Source organism: Schistocerca serialis, chromosome 8, assembly GCF_023864345.2.
Source record: "Schistocerca serialis cubense isolate TAMUIC-IGC-003099 chromosome 8, iqSchSeri2.2, whole genome shotgun sequence".
NCBI lineage: Eukaryota > Metazoa > Arthropoda > Insecta > Orthoptera > Acrididae > Schistocerca > Schistocerca serialis.
The window spans coordinates 307,180,179-307,207,267 of NC_064645.1; the positions used below are offsets into that span (position 1 = coordinate 307,180,179).

The following is a 27,089-nucleotide window of genomic DNA, read 5'->3' on the forward strand; positions in this document are numbered from 1 at the left end:
TAAGTAAATTAAAATAATACCCAGTAAAAGTGTGTTGTATTTCTTTTTATGTTCATGTTTGTGCAACACATTGAAATTATACACTGCAAGGCATTAAAATTGCAGTGCCATGGAGGCTGCAGACATCAAATTGGCATGCTTGTGTATGAAAATGATTACAATTTCAGTGCTACCACATACAGCAGGTAGCAGTAATTCCATGTACACTATGTTTATAAGGAAAGATTGATTTATACCTAGTGTAAGAAGCAGAAGTGTGTACAGTATGTATCAGAATTCAACAGCAACAGGATTGTAACCTAGTATTGCTGCCTGTGTTGATGTGGATCGTACAGCCATGTACCAAATGTACCCTGTTTGCAACAAGAGAAGTATCCATATAGACAATAGGATGGAGAGTGGTGTGCCCAACATTATCTCTGGACACAAAAGTAGCACCATGTCATCTTTTTAGACAAGTCCTGATGTTGTATAGAGCTACATGATGAATGTGTCCATGTGGGAGACTCTGATGAGAATAAACCTTTGCAGATTGCATTCGTCACCATCATTTGGGCCCAGTGCCTGGTATGTTATGGGGTATCACTGGTTTCATTACAAGATTACCTTTGGTTTGCATAGCCAGTAACTTGGACTGCAGGCATTGGATTTGTGACATGTTAAGGCTGTGCTCTATCTTCAAGGACTTTGTGATGTTATCTTTCAACAAGGTAACATGTCGCCACTGCTGTCTTGATCTACTTTGATACAGAGGGTGTTCAGTGGTTTTTGTGATCATTATGTTATCCAGATCTTTCTCGCATTTAAAACATCTGGTCATGGTTTGTTGAGAGCTGGACACACCATAATCCACCAACCACTACAGTTGGTGAAACCTAGCACAGAGTTGAAGCATAATGGTATTACATACGTGTATCTGCCATTCCAGCTCAGTTTGTGTAGTGCACAGCTGGGTAGGGCCATTTTTGCTGCCGGAGTTCATAGAACTGCTTGTTAAATTTTCCACCTTGTATACAACTCCCCCCCCCCCCCCCCCCCCCCAAAAAGGGTAAAAAAAAGTCTACGGATTAAATTGAGTATTATTCCTGAGTATTATACCTACTTTACTTTACATGGCTATTAAATAAAGTTTTAGTTGCTATCCTTCCTGGTGTTGCAATATCAATCGCTAGCAGTGTATTTAACGTTTAATTCTGCATAACGTACATTAAAGCTTCAAAGGCTTAGCACTTAAATTTTCTCCATCATGTAACAGTGGAAGTTACAAAGAAAAGAATGCACATTGAACCAACTGTATAACATCCCAAGAACTAAATCAAACAGTGGAAAGTCCAGGATGGAATAACAACAATATGGCAGGGACTCACTGCTACTCTCTACTCAGGGGAGGCATTGAGCCACATACAGTCACAATGAAAAAGATTGCAATTATATTTATGTGAGATTTTGGACAAAGTACTTCCTCTGAAGTAGAAAAGAAACAAACACGCACATGCATGCATATGCCCAAATTCACACAAGCACCAATCACACACGCTTAGCTGCTGTCTCCGGCGCAAGAGCCTACTTGCGTCTGATGTGAGCAACAATCTGCTAGGGTGAGTGGTGGAGGTAAGAAGGGGGTGTGGTTTGGAGGAAAACGCTGGCTGCCTGTGGGAGCATACAGGGACAGGGGAGGAACAGGACAGGGCTGTTGGGTGCAGTGTAGGAAGGCTGTGCTGGGGAAAGGTGGTGGTGGGGGCTGTGTTGAGAGGTGATAGGACAGAAGTAGACAATATCAAAATACTAGATGCATTGGCAAGATGGAACGGGATGTATAGATGGAGGAAGATTTAGATTATGGGGTTACAGAAACGAAGGTCGTGCTGTAGGGACAGCTCCCGCCTGTGCAGTTCAGTAAAGCTGGTATTAGTAAGAATAATTCCAGAAAGCACATGTGTGAAGCAGTCATTAAAGTGAAGTGCATCGTGTTGGGCAGCATGTTCAGCACCTGGGTGGTCCAACTGCCTCTTGGCCACAGTCTGATGATGGCCATTCCTGCAGACAGACAGCTTGTTAGTTGTCATGCCCACATAGAAATCAGCACAGTGGTTGCAACATAGTTGGTATATCACATGGCTGCTGGAGATGCTCGTGACCAGACTGGAGAAGTGGTAGTGAGAAGATGTACGGGACACGTCTTGCATGTGGTTGGTGATGAAACTTCCTGGCAAATTAAAACTGTGTGCCGGACCGAGACTCGAACTCAGGTCTCGGTCCGGCACACAGTTTAATCTGCCAGGAAGTTTCATATCCTCTGTAGAGTGAAAATTTTATTCTGGTCGAAGATGTTTCTAATCCACGGTGATTCAACTTTGTACTTAATGTTCCTATGTATCTATCCAGTTTGCTGCATCCCTCTGAAAGAACTGAGTTCGCAAAAGGGAGAAGTTTGATATGTTGTAATTCTTTAGCCGTGACTTTCAATGTAAGGACTAGGCATGCCTCTTGCGGTAGACTGGCCTGCTCACCCAAATGTTTTCAAGATGTTACATAAGTGATTTAGCCCATCAGACGACACACAATGTAACATCTAATAATGGATATTGTCAGGCCCAGGAATTGGGTATGACCAGAATGGAAGTGCTCGATTTAAGTGATGCCACTCATCTTTGGACATAACTGCAGAGCTATCAGCATAAACCAGACAAACCTATATTTTGTGTGTTGTTTGTACCATGATGTATGTCGAAACATAAAATTTTTCTCCCGATCTCATTTTTATCTTTTCCCAAATAACATATAATAGTATTTAGCTATTTAGGTTTTTCAAACTTTCCCTCTTTTTTTTCCTTTGAGATTTTGCAGTTGTATTGCAGTTGTCATCCCATCACACAAGGGATTTCTTTTCATGCGGCATGTATGGTTTATATATAGAGATGAGTGAATGTGCTGCATCTTCTATAAATGCAACAAACTAGCGTAGTCTTGTATGGTGTCCTCCATTACAGCCATTACTCTCATTTCTTTTCTCTCTCTCTTTTTCCATATATCTCATCCAGCTTGCCATTCATATGTATTCAATTTATAATTTGACTCAGTTGTGCCTTTGCATGTCATTGTTCACATGAAGATATTGCAAGTAGATGGTTCGACCCAGTAGGGTCATGAACAACCTCTCATGTAAGATTCAATGCAACACTGGGAGTGGCAAAACATTTGTCTACCATACTGTTCCTATCTAGTGGCTGCTTTATTTTAGTCAGTGAGTTATCACCAATTGTTATTAGGTTTTCATTGTCTATTACATCAGCTATTGTTTTACCTAGACTATCAGCACATAGATTATTCAAGCTTGGATGCTGAGCATTTAAGTCCCCAATAATTAATTTTGGATGGTAAACTGCTTGCAGAGCACCCATGGTCTAGGGTAGCATCTTTAATTAGTAATCAAAATGTCCTCAGACCCTGGTTCGAACTCCATTACCATTTAAATTTTTAATAAAATCATTAGCAAAGACAGTCAAAGACTTTCAGCATAAAATGTCACACTTATTCAGCCAACAGCCTTGTCAAAGAGGGTAGAGAAGCAGACAGAGGTTCAGGCTCTCTCCTTGCCCCTGAAGGTAGAAGAATTGACAAAAACCAACAGCATGAGGATGCAGAAGGCAATGGAAACCACTGCTTTAAAGCTACAATGTTTCTCCACAGGTCATGGGGCCTGTAACTGATACAATTCCATGCTGATCTCTCCATTGGCAAAAAATCCCAGACTATTCCCCCATTTGGATCTCTGGGATGGGACTGCCAAGGGGGAGGTGACCATGAGAAAAAGATTAATTAATCAGTGGAAAGATAACATCCTGTGAGCTGGGGCATTGAGTGTCAGAAGTTTGTAGCTAGAAAATCTGAAAAGGAAAATTCTAAGGCTTAATCTAGATATAGAAGGGGTCAGTGAAGTGAAAAGGAAAGGAGACAAGGATTTCTGGTCAGATGAGTATAGGGTAATATCATCAGCAGCAGGAAATGGTATAACAGGAGTAGGATTCATTATGAATAGGAAGATAAGGCAGAAAGTGAGTAACTGTGAACAGTTTGGTGATAGGGTTTTTCTCATCAGAATCAACAGTAAACCAACACTGACAACAATAGTTCAGATTTTATTTTTATATATATAGCGCAAGCCGAAGCTGAAGAAATAGAGAAAGTATACAAGGATATTGAATGGATAATTCAGTATGTAAAGGGAGATAAAAATATAATAATGGGCTTGATACTAGGAATGAGAGAGGAGAAAGACTAATTGAGTTCAGTAATAAATTTATGCTAGTAATAGTGAAAAAGGCTGGCAGATATGGGAAGATTTCATTTAGATTACATTATGGTCAGGTAGGGATTCTGAAATCAGATACTGGATTGGAAGAGGTACCCAGCAGCAGATATATAGAATCAGTATGCAAAGAAGTGGGATACGGAAGTACTAAGGAATGAAGGGGTATGCGTGGAGTTCTCTGAGGCTATAGACACTGCAATAAAGAATAACTCAGCAGGCAGTTCAGTTGAAAAGGAAATGATACCTTTAAAATGGGCAATAACAGAAATTGAGAAGAAAAACATAGGTACAAAGAAGGTAACTTCGAAGAAACCATGAGTAACAGAAGAAATACTTCAGCTGATCAACAAAAGAAGGAAGTCAGAAGAATTGACTCAGCATATGGAAAAGACAAAACAACCTTTGGTGAAATTAAAAGCAAGGGCAGTAACATTATGAGTGCATTGGAAATTCCACTGCTAAATTCAGAGGAGAGAGTGGGTTGGTGAAAAGGGTACATCGAAGGCCTCTGCAATGGGGAAGAAATGTGCAACAACATGATAGATGAAGAAACAGGGATCAGCATAGAAGAGATAGGGGATCCAGTATTAGGAGGAGAATTTAAAAGAGCTTCGAAAGACTTAAAGATTGAATAAGGCAAAAGGAATAGATAACATTTCATCAGAATTGCTAAAATCACTGGGGGAAGTGGCATCAAAATGATTATTCGTGTTGGTGGGTATTATGTACAAGACTGGTGATGTACCATGAGACTTTAGGAAAATCATCTTCCACACAGTTCCGAAGATAGCAAGAGCTGACAAATGTGAGAATTATTGCAGAATCAGCTTAACAGATCTCGCAGCCAAGTTGCTGACAAGAATAATATACACAAGAATGGAAAATGAAACTGAGGGTGCAGTAAATGACAATCAGTTCGGTTTTAGGAAAGGTAAAGGCACCAGAGAGACAATTCTGATCTTGAGGTTGATAATGGAAGCAAGACAAAGAACAATTAAGACACATTCATAGGATTTGTTGACCTGGAAAAAGCATTCAACAATCGTGAATGACATTAGAAATTCTGAGAAATGTACGGGTAAGCTATAGGGAAAGACAGGTAATACACAATATGCACAACTACCAAGAGGGAGCAATAAGAGTGAGAACCAAGAACAAAGTGCACAGGTTACAAATGGTTTAAAACAGGAATGCAGTCTTTCGGCCTTACTATTCAATCTATACATCAAAGAAGCAGTGACAGAAATAAAAGAAACATTCTAGTGCAGGAATAAAATTCTGAGTGAAAGGATATCAGTGACAAGATTCACTGATGATATTGCTATAGTCAGTGAAACTAAAGAAGAATTACAGAATCTGTTGAATGGAATGAACAGTCTAATGGGTACAGAATATGGATTGAGAGTAAATCGAAGAAATATGAAACTAATGAGAAGTACCATAAACGAGAGCAGTGAGGAACTTAACATCATCGGATTTGGTGATCACAGAGTAGGCAAAGTTAAGGAAGTCTGCTATATAGGCAGCAAATAACCCTTGTTGGATGGAGTGAGGAAGATAAAAAGCAGACCAAAATTGACAAAAAGGGATTCCAGGCCAAGAAAAGTCTGCTAGTATCAAATGTAGGTTTTGATTTGAGGAATGAACTTCTGAAAATGTATGTTTGGAGCACAGCATTGTATGATAGTGAAACATGGACTGTGGGAAAATGGGAACAGAAGAGAACTGAAGCATTTGAGATGCAGTGCTACAAAAGAATATTGAAAATAAGATGGACTGATAAGGTAAGCAATGAGGAGGATCTCCGCAGAATCGGCAAGGAAAGGAATATTTGGAATACACTGACAAGAAGAAGGGACAGAATGACAGGACACCTGTTAAGACAACAGGGGATAACTTCCATGGTACTAAAGGGAGCTGTAGATGGTAAAAATCTTAGGGGAAAACAGAGACTGGAATACATCTAACAAATGACGCGAGGACATAGGTTGCGACTGCTATGCTCAGATGAAAAGGCTGGCACAGGTCAGAAATTCATTTTGGGCTGTGGCAAACCAGTCAGAAGACCGATGACTTAAAAAAAAAAAAAATTTCTCCTGCAACTGACCTAACCCCATGCTTTCACACTTCATCTGTGGGAGCCCTGTATACAAAAGTGTATTCACTGTGACGGTTCTCGAGGGTATTGTGGTACTCACTGCTTCTTCCGGCTGAGGTCAATTTGTGTGTGCTGTAAGTCATGCTTAACAAGTATTTTGGTGCCTCCATATCCATTAAACCCATCCATATATGCAGTAATCAGAATCGTTGAAATATGTTCCAGGCTGCAGCCAGGCTTCAGGAATTGCATAGACCGTCAGATACATAGCTACATGGCATTCCCTCAACAATGCACAGAGACTGTTTTTGTTGTTTACAGAGCGAGCATTCCAAAACATTATTCCATTAAGCACACTCACCATGTAGACTGATAATGGTGTAACACATTCTAGCTTTGGCTAAGGAGGAATGGCCAATCCTGTAGTATACTGCACACGTTGAAATAGATAGAAGTACTGCTCTTGCTTAAGCCAATTATTACTAAAAAATCTTGAACTTGACATGATTTTATTGTTTTCTCTAGTGGAATTGGAATTGGAATTTCACAGTGCACAGTTGTTGTCTGCATGTCCATGGTGCCTAAGTTATTTATTGCCGTATTTAAATTCTCAGTTCAACAAAATAAATTTCATCATTTGTTTTCTTTTAGCTGTAACATTTTCAGTAATAATGTCACGAAATACATTTACCAGTACCACTTTAGCTTCCGTCTTTGTTATTAGCCTGTGGTATTGTGGCAGATTCAGATTTTGCACAGTTAATAGAGCCAAATATCTGGGATGGACCATGATGGTGGTCAGCTACACAGAGCCACAGCTTGTCCAAGTCTATCACCAGCAGGTGTGTTACGCTACATATTCATGGTGGCAAATGAGGAAGCATTTGTGTAGGCTGGTTGAAATGGGCAACAGTGGTCATGTTACTGAAGTTCTGATGTGCAGGGTCCACTACAGTGTGGGCACAGTAATGGGAGGTCGGAGGGGGAGCAATGACTGCAAATAATCTATTAACACAAAGGCTTCCTGTAATGACATGTCATTAAATGCCATAACTTAGTTAACATGTTTTTGATTAATGTACACTGGGCAAGTGTGGTCTGTTGGTGAATGACACTATGTGCAATATGTACATTTTAGTAGACCTGTCTATGCCAGAATTACACTCACATGGGCACCAGAGTGTTGGCACAACTTTGGCTGACTTCGGTACTGGTTTTTTGTGCAACAAAAGGGGAGGCACTGGAAGTATCACGGGACCTGTGTATGGCTCTACTGTGAATCTCTCATCATAACTCAAGACAAAAGCAAAGCATTATTTTGCCTAAATGTTATGCCTAAATATTAGTACTCATACAGATGCCTTCCATCACCAACATTTTCAGCAGCGTTTCCGTAAAACTCTCTCACTCTAGTTACTGAAACTGAACATTCTGTTCAAGCCATATTTGCTCTTCTGTCAGACTGGCATCTACATTGCAAATGATACCTTGGCCCATCATCATTAAATTTTAAATATGCACCTTCACACCCTTCATTTCAAATAATTTTAATCAATGACTTGGCAAGTTATCCAGTTGCAGTCTCTTTGACATTGCCATGACCAGATCCAGAGATGTTAATAATGTTTCTGCTTACAGTCTGCATTTTTTGCCACAGACCCACATTCTTGCTCTTGCTTTTGACAAAATTTATGGTCTCACATGTGCTCATGTTAACGCATGGCCGTACTAGCACACCCACTTACCAAGTCTGCAGTTATTGTGGAAGGATAACCAAAAGTCTGTACTGACTCACAATGTTCCACATTAACAGGGTAAACATATAGGTCCTCGTATGTTGAACATGCCATTGTTGTTTTGTAGGGGTAGTGTTTGTTTTTGGGCCTGATCTGGTACCAGCTTAGGAAAGTCAGCATCCATTTGTTTCGCTTCTTTAGTAATACTGTCACTGATAACTTTCAGATTCGAATGTTCAGCAGCACCTACTCTGTTGTTCATTTCAGTAATAGAACTTGATCCCAATAGCACTGACTCCAGTGATTTATTCAGACCTAGTGATCAATAGCATTTTGCTTTAAGTACTTTAATTTGAACCAATTCAGCACAACATACACTTCTATCTACTCACTTTCAGCAACTAGACAGGTGTCTGGTGGAGGTAACTACTGGTGTGAGTGCGCTCCAACTGTTACAGTGTGTGAAAGCAAACATAGAAAATTAGCTGATCAACCACTGGTCAGATATTTACCTGTAGAACAGTTCATGATGGAGAGACCCTCCATGGTATACAGTCTCTATAAAGAAACTTATTAAGGAACAACAACTATTGCACAATAAATGTAGAGCAAAGCTATATAAGAATAAAAATGTAGGAGAGACTACCCGGCCAAATAGTTATGGTGAAACTGCTCTGGCATTTAATATCTTCTTATACATTTTTATTCACATATAGGGGACTTGAAGAGGCCACCTGACCAAAACTAGCTGTCAGTAAACACATAGTGTGGACAAAATAAAACTGGCGCAGACAATATTTCATGCATCTTAAGATACACAATCCATCTTTCATAATCTGCCTGAGGAGGAGGTTGATATAAGTTTGCTTGTCTATTTTAAGATGTGTGAAATGTAAAGATTGTTTGATAAGATCGGTAAAAACAGGAAAAAAAAAGTTTGCTTCATAAACAACTTACCTTACTCCTCAACAGTCTTCTTTGAAGGATACCTACTTGGTCCAGCAACCCTTCAGCTTTTTCATCCCATCAGAAAAATAGGTTCTGTCCAATTCTGAAAAATACTTGTTGGCTGCTATTATCACTTTCTTTTTGGTGAGAATTTCTTACCAGCAAACGAAAGTTTTGCTTTAGGGACAACAAAGAGGGCATTCTGGTTTAAATCTGGTGAACAGGGTGGATGAGGAACCAATTCAAAGCCCATTTTTGACATTGTTATCATTGATGTGTTATGGTGCATTATCCTGGTGAATGAGCACTTTTTTTTACATCCCACCCCAGTCAACACAAGTTTAAAATGATTCAGCAGTAAAGCATAATAGGGTGCAGTTATAGTTCTGCAATTTTCCAGGTAATCTATGAGGATTATTCCTTGGGAATCCTGAACAACAGTGGCCATGCCATTACAAGCTGACAGAATGGTTCTTACCTTCTTCAGTGCATTTTCACCAGCCTTTATCCATTGTTTTGGCTGCTGTTTTGACTCGGGATCCAGATTTTACCAACAGTCACAAATCAGCACCAAAAGTTTTGGGTATTGCGACAAAACATCATCAGACATTGTGCTTGAATGTTGTTCCGGATGAGCTTTTGGTCAAGTAAGTATAAGCAATCACGGCACCCACTTGCACATGGCTTCTTCACAGCCAATTCTCCATGCAGGACATTATACTCACTCGCTTGATATGTCTACAGTCTGGGCAAGGTCACACATTTTTATATGGTGCTCTCACATTGCCATAATGTGGATATTGTCAGCGATTTCATAATTGGTGATCTCAGTTGGATGGCCAGAGCATGCTTTGTCTTCGATGCTTGTCCGACCAGGTTTAAATTCATTAATTCAAAATTAAATGGTCTTCCGTGATGGTATAGAGTCCATGTGATCTCATCCAATTCTGTTTTGATCTGTGCTGCAGTCTGACCCTTCAAATGGAAATATTTAATAGCAGCACAAGACACTGTTTTCTCCAAATCAATTGCAGCCAAGACACTGACCAACTCAAATGACTGTCAAATATGACCTACATGTTGAACACAGCTGAAATTCTTTATACAACACTTGGAATAATCAAACTTGTTGCATTCTTTCATAGAAATTTACCAGACTTATCATACAACCCGCTTACTTTGCGGCCAGTTCTCTTTTATCCATCCTGTATACAGGGCTATTACAAATGATTGAAGCGATTTCATAAATTCACTGTAGCTCCATTCATTGACATATGGTCATGACACACTACAGATACGTAGAAAAACTCAAAGTTTTGTTCGGCTGAAGCCGCACTTCAGGTTTCTGCCGCCAGAGCGCTCGAGAGCGCAGTGAGACAAAATGGCGACAGGAGCCGAGAAAGCGTATGTCGTGCTTGAAATGCACTCACATCAGTCAGTCATAACAGTGCAATGACACTTCAGGACGAAGTTCAACAAAGATCCACCAACTGCTAACTCCATTCGGCGATGGTATGTGCAGTTTAAAGCTTCTGGATGCCTCTGTAAGGGGAAATCAACGGGTCGGCCTGCAGTGAGCGAAGAAACAGTTGAACGCGTGCGGGCAAGTTTCACGCGTAGCCCACGGAAGTCGACGAATAAAGCAAGCAGGGAGCTAAACGTACCACAGGATGGTGCTCCACCACACTTCCATCATGACGTTCGGCATTTCTTAAACAGGAGATTGGAAAACCGATGGATCGGTCGTGGTGGAGATCATGATCAGCAATTCATGTCATGGCCACCACGCTCTCCTGACTTAATCCCATGCGATTTCTTTCTGTGGGGTTATGTGAAAGATTCAGTGTTTAAACCTCCTCTACCAAGAAACGTGCCAGAACTGCGAGCTCGCATCAACAATGCTTTCGAACTCATTGATGGGGACATGCTGCGCTGAGTGTGGGAGGAACTTGATTATCGGCTTGATGTCTGCCGAATCACTAAAGTGGCACGTATCGAACATTTGTGAATGCCTAAAAAAACTTTTTGAGTTTTTGTATGTGTGTGCAAAGCATTGTGAAAATATCTCAAATAATAAAGTTATTGTAGAGCTGTGAAATCGTTTCAATCATTTGTAATAACCCTGTATATTAAAGCAGATTTTGGGATTTCAGTAACACTAGTTTTTAAATATATTGATGTTGTTTGTCACTGTTTATGGCATAAATGATATACATGTGTATTCTTAAATAAATTTTCAGAACTAACATTTCTGACTGACTCCCCTGTTTGTTTGTTACTAACTTTGCATCTTACAAGTCTATGATTATTTGCAACTGATCTGTAACTTGCTACTTATGCTGAAATGTAATTAAAACTTCATATTATGTCTCAGTTCATGAAGCAATAGGTTTTTTCCAGTAGAGAAGTGTCTATTTAACAACATACTCCCCTTGTGTATGACTTCCTTGATTGGTTTATTCTATTCACCTTTGGGAATTACTCATATATTAAACTTAAGTATCTACAGAGCTCTCATCTACATCTACACTCTGCAAACCACTGAAGTGCATGGCAGAGAGAATGTCTCATTGCAAGGGCACCTGTATAGTAGTCTGTAAGGGAGGGGGGAGTATGGAGTATTTTTAATATTTGGAAGACAAATGGTGACATGCAAGTAGCCATTAAAAAGTTACAATTCAAATTGTGTTAAAAACCTGTGTAATTCCTACTTTTAAATAATTTTCTTGAAAGGAAAACACGCAACTGCACTTTATTTTTCCTTTGCCTCCTTGTATCAGATATTGGCTTTCTTCCTGTTCCATTCACCTATGGAGCACAGGAAGAATTACTGTTTAAATGTCTCTGTGATTCTGTAATTAGTCTCATCTTGTCTCCACAATTTCTATGAGAACAATACATAGAGGGTTGTAGTATATTCATCATGCCATCATTTAAAGCCCGTTCTTGGACCTTTGCACATAGGCTTTCTCGGGATAGTTTACATGTATGTACCAGAGTCTGTCTGAGCAGTATTCTAGAATGGGTTGCACTAGTTATCTGTAAGGAATCTCATTTGCAGACTGATTGCATTTTCTCTGTATTCTACTGATAAACTAAATTCTAGCACTTGCTTTACCCCAACTGAACCTATGTGATCATTCCTTTTCACATTCCTACAAAGTGTTACATTGAGGTATTTGTATGAGTTGGCCAATTCAGACAGTGCCTTGTGAAATGCTTGAGAGATTTGACCAAATAAAAATAAAATAAAAGCAACCAAATTACATTCTGCACCATTGATTCTCACAGGATCTCCTGGAGTCTGGGGTAGACTTTTTACTAATTTCAGACTTCTCACTTATTTCTAGTTGTTGTGGTGGCAGTTTTGGCTTTGGTTTGAAAGCTTGGTGGATGTCAAATTTTATAGAGCACTGCTTAAATAAGACTACCCCATGTTTATTTTGTCACTAAGTTTTATAGCCCTTAATGTGCTACAGAAAGGTTCTGTAGTTCAGCTACACAATATTGTGTGAAACCAGGAAGTTGAGGACCATTTTTGGTTCAGTCCTTAGCTTTTACAACTTGGCTGAACTGAGCCATATTAATAACATGAAAAGATTTACTTTGGATATAGTAATGAAATATGCTTACCTTTAAGGCACGACAGTAACCTACCATCAAGAAATATTGACTGGATAACTATTTCTTGGGGCCAACATGTTTGCACATTGAACTAATCAGCTATATAAAAAAAATGGCAAATATGGAATCTTGCCTCTTCTTCAATAAATTTCTGCAGATTCCTCCCATGTCGATGCTGCTGGAATTTTTATTGATTTCACCAGGCGAGTTGTAAATCACCCAAATTTCTCGTCAAAACTTCTGAATTAAGTTACATTCCAATGCAGTCAAATAAACTGGAGATTATTGAGACATTAATACAACTCTAAGTCTTGACTGCTTGGTTCCAAGCTGTAACTACACAGTAACTTATGGTCTGAAACTAGTGCATTTTTTCAGTTATTTACCTATTGGTTCCCAATAATTCATTGTTTCTGCTTGGTGGAATTCTCTCTGAAACTGTTCATTTAAAAATACTTTAAGTATATGAATATTAGTATCACTGAATTTCAAGTCATACCACATGAAGCAAGGACTCTTTGCTCCTTGACCTACAACATGCTGCTTTGTCTCTTCCTATGAAGTGAAACATAACACTCTGATAATTAAATCCAAATTTTCTTTTCTTTTTTTCCCCCTTTAGTAAGATTTAATCATTTATCTCTTCACATCATCAGATTATACAGTTTATCATCTTAGCTTTGCCATATTATGCAAATGCCAGACTTCATGTGAATATTACAAAGAGTGAGAAGGCAGCTAGTATTTCCATACTTACCCAAAGAATGTATGGATTAAAGCATAATGTTTAACTATCTGATACCACAATTTCCTACTCTGTGGACTAAGCAAAGGCAGTAGTAGGGAAGACAAGGAATGAGGGTTGTCTAAACGAACTACTAGAAATGTGATTACAGAAAACTGTTCCTTATACCAGTTTAATTATCAACAGTGTTGTTGCAAAATAGGTAGAACTGTCTTACATACATCCAACATGTAATTCTCATTTAGTGCCACTCTATTTCATCCTGTGAAAATCGAGTCTACACAAGCAATATTTTCTACACAGAGATATTGACAATGAAGCTGGTTTTTCTGGTTCAAAAAGTGTGTAACAAATTGTGCTCAATGTCCATAACCAGTATGACCTCATATTTATTTTCCGCTCAGCATGTACATAAAAGTATGCCCATCCTAATTCACATATGCATTTTGAGCTTCAAAACTGCAATTACAACTCCAAAATTAATATCTCTCAATATGGAAAGTAAAATAGCATCTATAATTGGTTCATTAAATAAATAAACATGTCCATAGAGTACAGAAATTCATGTAAATTTTATTGACAAGTAAAAATGTACATTTCTGTATCTTCATTTTGATTTGGAATAGCAAAGGCATATACATTGTAAATAGACACATTCAACAGTTCATAGATGAACTTATAAATTTTACACTTTTTTAATGTTGGTTGGTTGCTTCTTTACACACACACACACACACACACACACACACACACACAAGTACATCAGTACACAAATGCCAGCTGCCTTTTAAATGTTATATTCCAAAATAATAAAAACATTACATTCACCACAGTTATTGACTACTTTTGGAATGTCACAAAAATACTTAAGTACATCTGTATTGTTTGTTGTGAAGGAACAACTCTGCAAAACAAACAATTAATCTGAAGCTCTCAGATAAATGTTGCTGAATCACTGAGGTGACAGCATTTTCAATGAACAACACATGCAAACATAAGTAAGAATTACTTTACCATCAAATTTGGAGTGCTTCAGATTGACAGTGCTAAAACATTGCCTTTTATTTTTTGTTTGGATTTTCCTTTCTGCACTAAAAAGAAAGAAATAGCTCCCCAAACTGCATGTTTCTCCATTAACAGCCACTGTTATCACACTGGTCACACTTTTATTCTGCAAGCTGGCAGAGTAGGTCTTCAACATGCTAACAAACGCTACTCAGTATTCTGTCAGCAATTTATTTTGAATGGTGCATCAGTTCATCACAACTGTACTTAAATATAGTCTATAACTTTGATAGGAGACAATAGTTTGATGAGACTGATTATTTCAAACAAATTAGTAATAAAACAAATGTTTCAGATGAAGCTTCTCTACTGATGGTCATAGTTTATTGATACATTTTAAGAAAATTTTGCTAGAAGATTTAAGGCAATGGGTAACAGTGACATTCAGTACAATGACTGACAACAGAGAAGCTACCACCTGCTTTTATTTTATTTAATGGATCTGCACCTGTCTCATATAAATGTGTAATATTATTAAATGTATTCAACTGCCACAGTGTGTCAGATGGTTACACAAACACCAGGCTGCTTTTCATCTCTTACAGCTTCCTTAATACTGCAATAAAAATGCCTACAACACAAGATAATACCTGCAATTCTTTCAAGCCTGAATCTGTATACATAATAACTTAACACATTATGTAATTATTTTTGAGATAGCAACAAATTCTGCTGAAATAATGGATGCAAAGACTGCCGTTTTCTGTAAACACAGTAAATATTATTGCTTTAAAACAAGATGTGATAATGTCTTCAACACACACAGAATATCTATAAGAACCAGTGATATAAACCATTGCTGTTTAAGCTGTTGTACAAATGAAAATGTGTGTCTTACCAGGGATAACATTGGAATGGCACATGTACAATCTTCGTGCCCTTAGTGAACCTTATATGTGCAGCCAAATACAACCACAGAACAGTGTCAAGTACCTCCAATACTACATCAACTCACATTACAGATGAGGCAGTTTCTTTAAGACTGCTGGAACATACAGTATTGCAGCTCCTAGCAGGACTAGATGTGATGTAAAAACACCATTTAAAAGGCAAAGATCAAAATGTCTGTACAAACAATCAGAATTGAGGAAGACAACATCATACTTCTAAAACTTCTGCCGCAGCATCCTCCAGGCTTATTTCAAAGGTACAATGTTTCACAACAAAGAAGAAAGGCAGGGAAACTTGCTACACAGCATTTGCTTTTACATTTATTCTGTATTGTTCCAGTAAATTTAATCTTTAAATGCACACTACAGGTCCATTGTTGTTTGAGCTTAGGGAACAGCAGTTGTTCAGATGTATATTCACTATTATCACACAATACACATTTATTTAAAGCATCAGAATATTTCATGATGATAGTACAGTAAAGCCAAATATAAGTAGTGCCACCTTTAAGTCTGCATGTACTACATACACTATTTAAAATCGATGGGACGGATGACTATTGGTAATTCTGGATGGATACAGATCAGTCAGTGTGCATTCTGCACTGTAGGCCTCTAGTAAGGCAGTAACCCGCAGTGGGTTGATGTACTAACTTGTGATTCAATTTGCAAGTACAAGAACAACAAATTTCTTAATGGTTAGTTCAGATTTGCTTTGCCAGTTTAATAATTTATATCATTGTAGCAAATAATACTAACTGTTTGCTGAAGACGAAGTGGTTTCAATAACACTACATTCTAAAGCCAATATTAACCTCTATATTTGTATTTTTCAGTAATTTGGTTAGAATAAAACCTCTTTAGATTAAAAAATAACAGTTCTTACTGAACTTTGCACAAGAAATCAACAATTAATGCACACACACTGAAACAAACTGCTGTACTTACAATGAGTGAACTGTTAAGTTCATAAATAACATCATCTGTTTAAATTTATCATATTTAAAGACACTACATATTGCAACAATAATACTCTGAAATATTAACATACTGCTTGCAATAGACTACTACATACAAAAATATTATAGATATACTTTAGAAATGTTTCATTTTTTAACAAGTAAATGATCTTCTATGAGAAAATAACATCTTACACACACAAGTTCATTAAAAGTCTTTTTATAAAATCTATTTTAATTTCATAGGATGGAATTATTCAATAGGCGCACCAGTCAGGTGCCTGGAAGGATAATATTGACACTAAATACCTTTTCAAAAAGACTATTATGTCAGATAATCTCAGCACTTATCGATTTAGAAATGCCAGCATCAAAAATGAATCCATCTCTCTGATTTGCCCTAATCAATCAATCAGAGGCTGCCAGCAATATTTCAAATTTTTTATGTTTCTTTCTTAAGCAACAGGAAATTGCCAAAGAAATATTTTATGAACCATTTATATCTTCCTAGGTATGATGGAGGTCAGGGATTTAAAAAAAGAAAAAAAATCACTAGCTTACTACAACCAGGAAGATGCTGAGTGTCGTGGTGGTGTTATTGTTGCTGAGATGTTCCAACTTCACAGAAGGGAACAGGACACAAATGAAGTATTTAGAAACAACACCTGCAGGATATTTGATAGTGACTGCCAGTCATGTACATAACCATCATGAGTACTTACTTTTGTTTTACTTAATAAAGTTACACAAAAATAAAATACACAATAGATATCTAAAAATACTAGATAAAACGGAATGCAAGGCGATAAATAAAGGACAGCAGTAAAAAAGTTGTGCCCAAAGCCATATTTGGCTGTGGGTCAGCTATGTACACGCTGAGAGCAAACCTTGTTTCTGGTATGCTTGTAAAGGCTGGTGACATGTTCATTTCAATTCACTTCGAGCACTTATACATTGCACAGCCATCAGAAGCAGTCAGTCACCTGCAGTCACCTTTCTGGCAATCACCTACAAAGATAAAAATACAAGTGCTATACACTAACAAATATTATGTAGATGATGATTATTATTATTATTGCAATTGTGTGTGCACCCGCGCATGTGTGCACGTGCACGCGCGTGTGAGTGTGAGTGGATGCGCGCATGCAAGACATTATGTTTTTATTTTAACTAACATGGTAGTGAGGTAACAGTAATCTGTTCTTTATGTTCAATTAGAAAAAAACAGTCAAGATCGCAGAATCATTTATTAAAATGTCATGCTTCAGGACATTTAAACAGCCATATTCAGATTATGAGTATCATTTAGCTGGAGCTGGCAGCTTTGTAAACAGCTGTGTGAGGTTCCAACAGTAACGGTAACAGTTATGATCACACACAGCTGTTGGCCATGCAGCCAGCTCCAGCCAAGTGGTGCTCATAATCTAAAGATGGCCATTTAAACGTGCAAAAATCAGTCATTTTAATAAATGATTCTGTGATCCTTTATGTTTTTTCTAATTGAAAATTATGTTAATAGTATACTGTCTCAGTGATCACTGGCAAAGCAGCAATCAAAATGAAAGAAGACATAACTGTTGGTGGGGTTACAATGAGTGCACTGCAGACTTTCATACAACACACCATTAGGTACAATAATGATTCAAGTGTCTACAATATTTGATGATAGCTGATGCTTGTTAATGACAAGTCGAAGCAAGTATTCCTTGTGACTGTGGCAGGACTTAAATGAGCCTTACACACCACTGTGTTTCTCAGTATTAGAATGACACAAATGCAACACTGACTTTGGTATAGGGAAAATATGCACTCCTGGAGTGTAACTAAATGAGGAACTATACCTTTGAGAAAACAGACTTTGCCTATTGTGCGGGTGGTTTTTGATAGTCTATAATCAAGTACAAAATATATTATTGTAAAAAGTACCCTAAAAACTTGATATTCACATTTGGTTTAGAAGAAGCCAGTAGAAATGTTGAAAAATTACACTAGAAGTCCAATTTTTAAACCCATATTGACTTTGGCTCTATCGAACACAGCAATGATCAGCACCAATTTTCAAAAAGCAGCAAATATTTTTGTATAATTCTAAATTTTCTTGCCCGAAAAGATGACATCATGCCACTCCTATGTACAGTGTTGCCACTGGGTGCAGCTCTGTCTGTGCACATCAAGGGAAACCCCAACGTGGCCACTGCGCTGACAGTCTATGGTGCTCCAGACATCACACTGTCTATGTCAATACTTATCTTGCTGCAAACTAGCTCACATCCTGGCTCAAGGAATGTGATGTGGCTGTATATTGTGCACAGCTGAAAGAGCAAATAATTGCCTGGACAAACAGCACAGACCCACTGTGATCTGTGTGACATTGAGTATGGCCCTTCTGAACCCACCAATATCATATCTGCATTTAGGTATGGGTCATGAAACAAGTGGCAATATTATTAAACAATAAACCACAGTTCTGACAGTCCGAGATCCTGCCACTGACATTTGTCCGTCCTCTTTTGGAGTACTGCAGCGTAATGTGGGATTCTTACCAGATAGGGTTAATGGAGTACACCGAGAAAGCTCGAGGAAGGGCAGCACATTTTGTATCATCAAGAAATAGGGTGAGAGTATCATGCACATGATACACGAACTGGGATGGACATAATTAAAACAAAGGCGTTTCTCATTACCGTGGGATCCTCTCCTGAAATTTCCATCACCAACTTTCTGGTCTGAAAGCAAAAATATTTTATTGATGTTGACCTACATAGGGAAAAATGATCATCATAAAAATATAATAGAATTATTGTGAAGATGGTTCAATGAACCCTTTGTCACGCACTTAAGTGCGATTTGCAGAGTAACCATGTAGATGTAGATGAATTCAGACACACGCTGGTAGTACGTAGGCTTTCACAGCTAGCGCCTGATTCAGGTAAAACTTACCATCTGAGAGGCCCTGGTCAATGCAGTCTTGATTCAAAGTAATTGATGTCATTCTATCAGCACAAAGTCAACATCAATATTTTACCTAACTTTAGACCGTCTTTACTACTAAAATAATTATGGTGTTTATGAATTTCTATTGCTTCTCTATACATGCATGCACGATAATGCGATGTCCTTGCTAAAGCATTCGTCTCACTGAATTTTATTTTGTGGTTACCACCTCAAAAAAATGTGTTTTGCTACAGCTTATTTTTCAGTATGTACTACACAATAGTTCCTTTTGTGTTCAACTATGCAGGTGTTTATGCTTCTTTTTATGGTTCCAATATATACTTGACTGCAACTGCACAGGGTTTTATACAGCCCATGTGTTGTGGGAGGGGGGGGGGGGGGGGGTGCTGTGCAACTTTTTCGGTTCTTAAATATTCATTAATCTTCTTGGTGGGTGTAAAATCATTTTGTCTCCATACTTGGTCAAAAACATTCCTGATGCCATCCATAATTTTATTAATGGAAGGGAGAAAAATTGTTTCCAGATGGCAGCCATTGTCGCTCAATACTTTCGACTTCTTTTCTTTGATGGAGTGCTCAATCAATCTCATTACTAGCATATCCATTTCTCTTGAAATCTGATGCTAAGTAATTTAATTCATCCTGCAAATTCACTGGCTCACAAAATTTTGTTGCCTGTTTTAATGACACTTTTCTTTGTCTAGGACGATGGTTTGATTCCTTGTGGAGATATTGACCGGTGTGTGTGTGTGTCTTATCTGTATACCTTGTGGCCCAGAATCCCACCACACATTTAATTACACATACATCAGAAAAATTAAGTAGATGATTGCTCACTTTCTCAATCAGAAACTGTATCTTTGGGTTAATACCATTGAGATGTACCAAGAAGATGTTCAGCCCTTCTTCACTGTTAAGTCCATATTACAAAGATATCATCCACATAGCGGTGCCACTTCGCTGGCCTTTTACTGGTCACCTTTAGCACCCAGTGTTCAAAGAACTCCATAAATAAATTGACAGCAGCTGGATGGATCTGCACTCAAGCATTATTCTTTTCAGTATCAGGTTTCTGCTATCTGATTAAAACTGAGCACACTGCCTTTGTTTCCAAATGAATCCTGCCAGGTTTCTTACTTAGTACAATATGCTCAGGTTGTACCACAAAATTTCATGGTAACACTGACACTGGATAAAGAGTTGTCACATGAACACTATTATCTACATTTGTAGGATTTGTTCAATGCATCATTTATTTTGATGATACAATAATCATTTTAATTTCCTCAATTGCAACATGCAAAGGGAAACTGTCTCTTTCTCTGACCTTCAGGGTGATTGGTGATAACGCCATCACATCACCGAATTGACAGGCTGTCACAGATGGATAATAATTTCAGTGCTAAAATAATGCAGTAAGATGCTCCTTGGATTCAGAAAACCCCGTCATAATCAAGATCGATGTTGTTTCTGTACTCCACTGTAAATCACCATTTAAATGTCTGAACAAGGTCTACTGTATGACTTCAACTGCTCACAACATCTGTTACTTGTTTTTTGAAGTAGAAGAATTCCATTTACAACCAGACCCTAAAAATTGTTCAAATAAGGGCAAAGATTTATATCCCTAAATTTATTCTGGTAACACAATAATACCTTTTTGTGATTCTGCTCAGCAGTGTCACAGATGCAAAACTATTACATACATTCCTATCAAAAGGACAAAGTGAGTAATTGCTCAGTCTAAAATTGAACATATTCTTACCTTACAGGCAGAAAGTCAAAGGTGAAGAACACCATCATCTGGACGTAATCCCTGAGAATGTGTTTGGTGATGGGTTCCATCTATGTCATCGCCTTCTAGTGACATGCCACCCGTCATATCCACAATCTCATCCTGGTCATATCGATCATCATCTGACCCGGTTGTGGCTGTTGACTGTTGGCTGCCTGATGATAACTGAGAATTTCTCGAAAAAGAACCACGCCGAGGAGCTGCCACCGTACGCTGATTTGCAGGTTTTACTGTGATTATCAGATTTGAGCTGTTCGCTACCATCATATCTGTGACCTGAAAGACAAGAATTACAGTTCTGTTACATAAACCTTTAACAGCACTAATGAGACTAAGTTACATGCAGTAAGATATAACACCTTCATGGGGACACAGAAAGAACAAGAAAGGGGGAGAATAAAAAATATATACAGCAGGCTAGAGAAGAACACTGAGATGATTTGACATAGGAGTTGTATACTATCTGTTTACTAGTGTTGTCCAAGAACTGAAGGCCATTTGTTATTTGCGGCGGTATGGATGAAATTTTTCACTAATTGGCAACACTAGCTTGTAGCGCGGGCTTCCCTATCCACAACAGATGGTCGTGTGGCTTGGTAGTCTATTCAGTCTGGCTGTGGCTGCTGTTAGAGATGGACAGTCTGCTGCCGTCTCGCACAAAATGTCAGATGCATGTAGTTATTTGCTTTGTTAATGCGAAGTAGAAACTCATCATTCTCTGACTGCCATTTGTGGTACTATGATTAAACTGTGTAATGTTAGCAAGCAGTGTACTGAGTTCTCGAGCAGAAGAACCAGTGTGCATGACATGGATGAAAGGGGAAGGAGGTCTTCAATTGATTGTGTGTCGTTTGAGAAAAATGAGGCTAAACTTCATTAACACTACCATCTGACAGTCCAGGACCTCACAATTTTGATTCCAGAAGTCAGAAAATCAATGATCCAAACCTTTTAAATAAAAAACTGGGATACACGGAGGTGTGCACTTGTTGGGTGCTGAAAATGGTTCATAAGGATAATCATATGGAGAGTGCTCAGAAATTTTTGGACGGTTTTGAAAGGGAATCATTACAGGTGATGAAACAGTCCAGAAAACTCTTCTCGGCCAATGAGGAGGCCCAGGTAGAGTTGTCAAGTTGATTGCAGACCAAGGTGGGAGATTTTTTGACAAAGGGGTCAAGACTCTCATTTCTGAACTCGAGAGGTGCATCGAACTTGCTGGCGACTACACAGAAAAACAGTGTAGCCATGCATGAACAATGTGAGGTACAAATTTCGCACAAATTAAATTTTCTTGGTTTTTAAAATGAAAACAGTCTTTAATTTGTTGACAACCCTTATAGTTGGAGAATCTATGCGGGAGGAAATAATTACAGATTACTTCCCCACTTTCATATACCATTTTAACAATGGTTCCAGGATACTTTCCTTAGAGATAAGGTATCAAAGCAAAATTCAACTGTTATATAAAAGTAAAGACGACACTATCCTAGCTTTTCAGAATGTCAGTTCCTTCCTTGAGCAGGAGAAATGGATAGGTTGGATAATGTGAAAAAGGAGGACTGATCATGCAGTCTCCAGAATGGGAGGGACCTACTGAACAATTCTGAAAGCTAGGATGGTGTCATCACTTATTTTTATACTAGCTGTTACCCGCAGCTGCACTCACATTGGTAGTTTTGTTATGATGACTGATAGTCATTAAGTAAGCTACTGTATGTGCAATAACATCAGCTGTTCTCACCTGTCTGCCCGTTTGCGTAAGCGTAGGTCAAAATATGTGCCCCACTCTCCCCCCTCAGTGCACAATGCATCAGTGTATGCAGTGTTAGTGACAAGCAGTATGTACAGAAGAGCAAGGGCAGAAGTGCTCATCCAAACATCATGCTACTGAAGTAGTTATACGTTATACAACATGTTCAGTATGCGACAAATAGTGTCCAGGTATGGATTAAACACACTGAAGATTGTATAAGCATTGTATTCATTACTTTGAATCATATCACGTAGCATATGTCAACCAATAAAAGCTTTTTTACAAATATGATAAAGATAAAAAGTTAAAGAGTAAATAGCTTCCTGAAAGAGTAATTCATATAAGAACCTTCAATCAATAAGGATATTGAACTACACTTTCTAAAGTATCCCATGCTCTTCCCCAGGGTTGAAGCTACGTCCTTACCAAATACAATCAAAATCTGTTCAGCAGATTAATCACGAAAACACGACAGAGCTATTTTACGATTTATGACATTAGTACGGATAAAACTTTCAAATATTTTTTTTTTCCTTGGTTCAATTTTGATGAAACAAAATGCATACGGTGCCACATCCTATGCTCTAGTTACCTGTGAAAACCCAATGAAAATTATCTAGTAGTTTTGGAAACATGAGTGCAGACAAGCAGACATGACAGTTTTACAGATTTATTGTTAGCACATATGTGGCTATCAACAGAACAAAACACTAATACCTGCATGAATGTACTGGCCAGACATTTTATCTCATATTTTTGCTCAGATAAAATAGCTTTTTCTCAAATAATAAATAATCACATGGACAAAATAAGGTACTGGACACAAACTGTGCTGTAATGAAACAAGTCTTTGCCATGACTCAACAGAGAGTAGCACATGAAATGTTATATTAAATCAGCTTCACCACTTCACAAAGAATCACTCCCAAATAAAACAAAGCACAGACGAAGAGGCAAAACTGTTATAATTCATGGCCTTAGAAAGGATTAACATTGAAGAAACTTAATGATCAGAAAATTTAAGTATACACACCTGGTCTAAAGTCTTCCCATTGACTTCAATACCATTGACCTCAAGCACCTCATCATTGACAGCAAGAAGTCCTGTACTCTCAGCAAGGCCGCCTGGTACGAGGCGTGAAATGAATATTCCAGGTACTTTCTCAAGCCCTTGGGGAGTTACTCGCACAGACGTGCCATCACGAATGTAAAAACCAAGTGGCTTATCGGAGCCATGCTTCAGCAGCCGGACTCTGCGATATGTTGCTGGGACTACATCCACATCAATGATTGCAGACACCTGTAACGTATTTCGTCACCATTTTCAGAAAACATTAAAACATAGATGTGAGACTCTGACATATATTGCCTAAATCTTGTTTTATTGTAATGCTGTGTTATTTTGGCAAGGCATTATGTATTTTCATGATTCAGTTCTTCTGTGCCTAATTGCAGTACATACAAAGGTTATAGATTCACTGAAAATTTATATTTCCAGTACCCTTAACCATAAACTTATTTATACACAAAATAAATTCGTCATCTCAGATAACTATTATCTGCAGTTAAAAGCTCCACATATAAATTTACATAAATCTTGGAATTTTACAGAAGGTGTGTATAGCAAAAAATGTAAACGCAGATTATATAACAAAAATGTAAGATCAGTGGCAAAAAAATTGAAACTGAACTTAGAGTTATAGCATTTTATATAGCTTTCAAATTCAGTATTGAGAGAGACGTGCATCACTGATAGTTAAATATTTTATACCTAGCAAAAGGTAAAAAGTAAAGTCCTTGGTAAATGCCCATGACTGGACTACTGTCCTGTCTGCAGGAAGAGTCCAGCCTTCCTATTTTCCATGGCACTAGGATGGGGAGGGGTGGCATGTCCCTCACCCCAGCCAACTTTTACCCCAGGCAAAACACCCTGGTACTCATTTGGTAGAAGACTGAGTGAACCAGCAGCTGTTCTGGAGAGATGGAGCAAGAAAAATTCTAAATTCTCACCTCTGCCCAGGTTAAAATCTAGGACCTACATGAGTGGAGTCTAGAGCTCTACCCGTTACACAGTCATTTTTATATTGAGTATTAAAATATAATACATGTTCAACATGTAGTACAAGTGTTATAATGTGACTATGACTCTAAATTTTGTTTTTGACACAAGTAAATGCTTAGTAGTTACAAAAGTTATATCATGAATGGTAACTGACACATCCACAATCAAGATTTGTTCATTACATTATACTGCATTTTATCATTTAACATTCTGGAAAAACCATAATAAATAGACTAGTGCTGGAAGATTCAAAACATAAAGAAAAAAAGCTTGATCTCCAGTGCCTGGAATACTATTAAGACTTCTTGATAAAAAGTTAGGAAAAAAACAGGAAAAAGGATATGTACAAACAACTAAGGGAAGGGACAGTTATTTCAAAGATTCTGAGATACATTACAAGCAGAAAAGGAATCTGAAGTGAATCTCCAAAAGTAGTTCTTAGTAAGTACACATGCTAAAATCTCTCAAATATTGTTAACTTTGATTTCCAATAATTTATTTATCTATTTTTAGTTAGATATCTCTGCAACTGTTACACACCTGCCTGAAATCATGCGGGTTAGAGATGGCAAGATGAGTCTTGGGTTTGCTGGGAGTACCAAGAATGGTGGAAATCAGGTTTCTTGGTTTGTATGTCCCATAACCATTTAATTCTTCCAGACTTTCTCCTGCAACAGTTCAAAGATTGTACAAGGAATGTTAATTATGTAACAGTCCTCCCCAATTTTTCTTTTTCTGTTTCTACTACTATATTTATTACTGACATGATCTGCATCAGAGAGAGTAAATTTAACTGAAAACAATTACAACATTTTATGGCTGTACAATTGATGTATTTCTATAGAAATGGACTATTGGGTATTTGACACAGAACACATGATAACATGTACAAATTTATTCAAAGAAAACAAAATGCAGTAATAGTACACAGAACTTTCAAAGTCGAGAAAGAAAACTTAAAGAAAAATTGTACTTCCGAGATTGTTATGCGACAGCAGTAAGACATTTATTCACCTCCAAACTATGAAAACAAACCTGCGTGCCTAGCAAAGCTGGAAGGGCACCAAAAAAACTGAAACCATTTTTCAGTGGGGAAAATGATAACCGTTTTGGACTCTTAGTCAACAGTGATAATGTGGGAAAGGTAAAAGTGTTCTTGAAACATGTGGATAGAGACTTTATCTACAAAAGATCACAGTTAATATGCAGTTAAATGTTAGTGATCCAGGGCAATGCATCTGATCATATACATGGGTTAAGCAGCAAATTTACAAGAATTTTTATTCAATATTGTTGTCTAACCCACACTACTCCCAAGACATGTTCGTACGTGCCTTTTTTATTGCTTCCTAACCCATAAAAAACAGTAAATTTGAAAGTGGAGGGAAGTGCCAGTGGGGGCAGGTTGGGGGGGGGGGAGGGGGGGGGGAGACAGGGTTTAACACTTTCAGAAGCAAGTTCATATGGTCTTAGGCTATAATAGCTATGCAGATATTAAGAGATGTTTGCACAGGTTACCAAGTGTGGAATACTGCATCAACCCAATCTTAGGACCAAGGACCAGTGCAAAATTTTACCAGTGTGCTACAATGTGGTGGCCTATAGCCTTTCACTTGCAAGGGTAGTAAGCTTAACTAACATGAATATATTAATTTTACATGTATAAACTGAACTGTTTAAACATATTTAAATTTTATTATTGCTGTTTAACAATGCAAGGAAAGGGGGGGGGGGGGGGCAGGAAAAAAAAAATAAACAATAGCAGTACTGTGAATTGAACCCGAGCCAACAAATTGTCAGTCCAGCACGTAACCAGTAAGCTGTGCGACTTAAGTGTAGCGCTGCTTGAAAATCCCTCGTACTCTATGCTTAGAAAACTTAAAACACTGTTGGCACATTTATGCGTCCTGTTCAGCCGACCCTCTCACTGGCGCAGACCAATTATTTCCATATCTTGGCGAATAAAAGAAATTCGAGTATTTATCATAAAATACACTTGCCTCTTTGCATGCTATCATTTGCAAAATACCTTGCTTCGATACCCAGAATCATTTATAAAATATGACAATTGCTGCAGCCACACGATTCCCAATGCAGGGACAGAAATCCATTTGATGGGTATAAAAACCAGTATCTTGATAACG

At 38.0% G+C, this 27,089-nt stretch overlaps 1 protein-coding gene across 1 annotated transcript in view; it reads right to left on the reverse strand.

Moving 5' to 3' along the window:
* Nucleotides 1–14,182: 14,182 nt before the first annotated feature.
* LOC126416326 (partitioning defective protein 6) overlaps nucleotides 14,183–27,089 on the reverse strand; it is a 137,802-nt gene continuing 124,895 nt past the window's right edge. The window contains exons 3-6 of the mRNA XM_050083992.1: nucleotides 25,486–25,613; nucleotides 23,917–24,183; nucleotides 21,098–21,403; nucleotides 14,183–17,385 (exon numbers count right to left, since the gene is read on the reverse strand). Of these exons, the coding sequence (XP_049939949.1) occupies nucleotides 21,113–21,403; nucleotides 23,917–24,183; nucleotides 25,486–25,613 (686 nt within the window). The 3' untranslated portion in view covers nucleotides 14,183–17,385; nucleotides 21,098–21,112. The remainder of the gene's footprint in view (nucleotides 17,386–21,097; nucleotides 21,404–23,916; nucleotides 24,184–25,485; nucleotides 25,614–27,089) is intronic.